We start from the raw sequence: 1,564 nt of genomic DNA on the forward strand, positions 1-1,564 counted from the left end.
TCCTGACATTAATGACATACACAGCATTTGCTCTTACACCAATAACAGCACGGTCAGCACCTGTGAGTCAGTAAAGTACATACAATAAATAAAAGGATACACATAAAGTGACGATAACAATCAGCACTAGTAGTAACTACATGTAGTAGTGAGTAAGTTGGTTTACGAAAAAAAGGTTACAAATTGGTAGCATTTTATTTTTAATGTCCTGTATTTTGGTAGCCATTAGTTTGTCATGACTATTACTCCACATAAATCATGAAATTTTTTGACTATAAAGTTTTGGAGCTACACAGTAATCAGCCATTAGCAAAATATATTAAAGGCATTAAAATCTTTGTAAGTCTCTGTTAATTTTTATAATTTAGATTGAAGAATAATCATATATACATGTAACTAGAGTTACTGTAGTAGATCAACCCACTAGCCAATTCATGTACATTAACCTGATGGGTTTGACAGACCTTGACACTTTGTATTGCTACAATTCTGCCACAGACCCATATGACCATTCCCCCTAGTAACAAAAAGCCATTTGAAATAGTCTTCATTTGAATTTCTAAAAACAGATTCTAGTGACTCACCAGGTCTAGCCAATAAGGGCTACCAAAGCTATTAATATTCAATACTCCACAACCGAAGGATAAGAGAATCTCCAATAGTCGTCTCAGATACTGTGAGTGCTCCTTCCACCACTTTCCTGCTGGCTCTGGACAAACTGGCGTTTTAACCCTTTCACGAAATTCGTGTACAATGTACATATAAAGCATGCAGGCGTCTACACTATGAAAATTTAGAGTACTTCAAAAATGAAGTTTGACTTTAAAAGTGATAAGAAAATAAACAATATAAAAGAAATTTTACAACAATAAAAATTAAAACATCTAATTTTCATACTGTTTGACTCTTTTTGACAATGGATCCAAATGAGCATCAGAGAATTTATCTTTATATCTTTCCATGAGTTTTCGAGCAAATTCCTGAGCAGGTTGAGTACCTTTCTCATTTAAGATATTTAAGAACAATAAAAAAGCAGGCTCCTTATTAATTTTAACTGCAACTTTAACACGTTCCATTAATTCTTCCATTCGCTGATACTTATTCCACCCAGTATTTCTATCAGTTATAGCGCTCCTCTCTGTTTCATTGATCAAATTCATCTGAAGCAGCTTGCTTGCAATTTTGGAAAAATCATCAGAAAAATATTCCTTGATCTCCTCTGTGCTTTCCATAAGAACTTGATATGCAAAATCTAAAATAAAAGCATGATACAGTATACTAATTTTCATGATAAAATTCTATAGGTGTACAGTCAAACAGGATAGATCTAGTATTCTAAGCAAAGTGCAAAGATATAGACTCTACTAATTACGCTAAACTCACTTGACTCCAGAACATCAGGTAAATTGTTTAGCTCATCATGCTGTCGTTTTCCTATAATAATAACAAAAGTATGCATTAAATTACTACTTAACTCTATACCCTTACTTTTATTTATCTGATCTATCCAATTCAAGCAGTAAGACATTTCTTTGGGTTTGCAGTCAATAGTGCAGCGAAAAAC

General features: G+C 33.1%; 1 protein-coding gene across 1 annotated transcript; it reads right to left on the minus strand.

Moving 5' to 3' along the window:
* Nucleotides 1-875: 875 nt before the first annotated feature.
* LOC109588312 (uncharacterized) lies at nt 876-1,550 on the minus strand. The gene is made up of 3 exons (XM_020004487.1): nt 1,489-1,550; nt 1,384-1,434; nt 876-1,252 (listed from the first exon to the last, which is right to left on the minus strand). Exons 1-3 carry the CDS (start codon nt 1,526-1,528, stop codon nt 885-887), a joined length of 459 nt encoding a protein of 152 aa, XP_019860046.1. The 5' UTR covers nt 1,529-1,550; the 3' UTR covers nt 876-884.
* Between the last annotated feature and the right edge of the window lie 14 nt (nt 1,551-1,564).

The sequence above is a fragment of the Amphimedon queenslandica genome, unplaced genomic scaffold, assembly GCF_000090795.2.
Source record: "Amphimedon queenslandica unplaced genomic scaffold, v1.1 AMPQUscaffold_12169, whole genome shotgun sequence".
In the NCBI taxonomy this organism is placed as follows: domain Eukaryota; kingdom Metazoa; phylum Porifera; class Demospongiae; order Haplosclerida; family Niphatidae; genus Amphimedon; species Amphimedon queenslandica.

Coding starts and splice junctions, on each gene's coding strand:
- LOC109588312 (XM_020004487.1), bottom strand. CDS start 1,528: ATGTCTTACTGCTTGAATTGGATAGATCAGATAAATAAAA. Junction 1,435..1,488: donor GATAGATCAGATAAATAAAA/GTAAGGGTATAG, acceptor TTATTATTATAG/GAAAACGACAGCATGATGAG. Junction 1,253..1,383: donor ACCTGATGTTCTGGAGTCAA/GTGAGTTTAGCG, acceptor CTTTTATTTTAG/ATTTTGCATATCAAGTTCTT.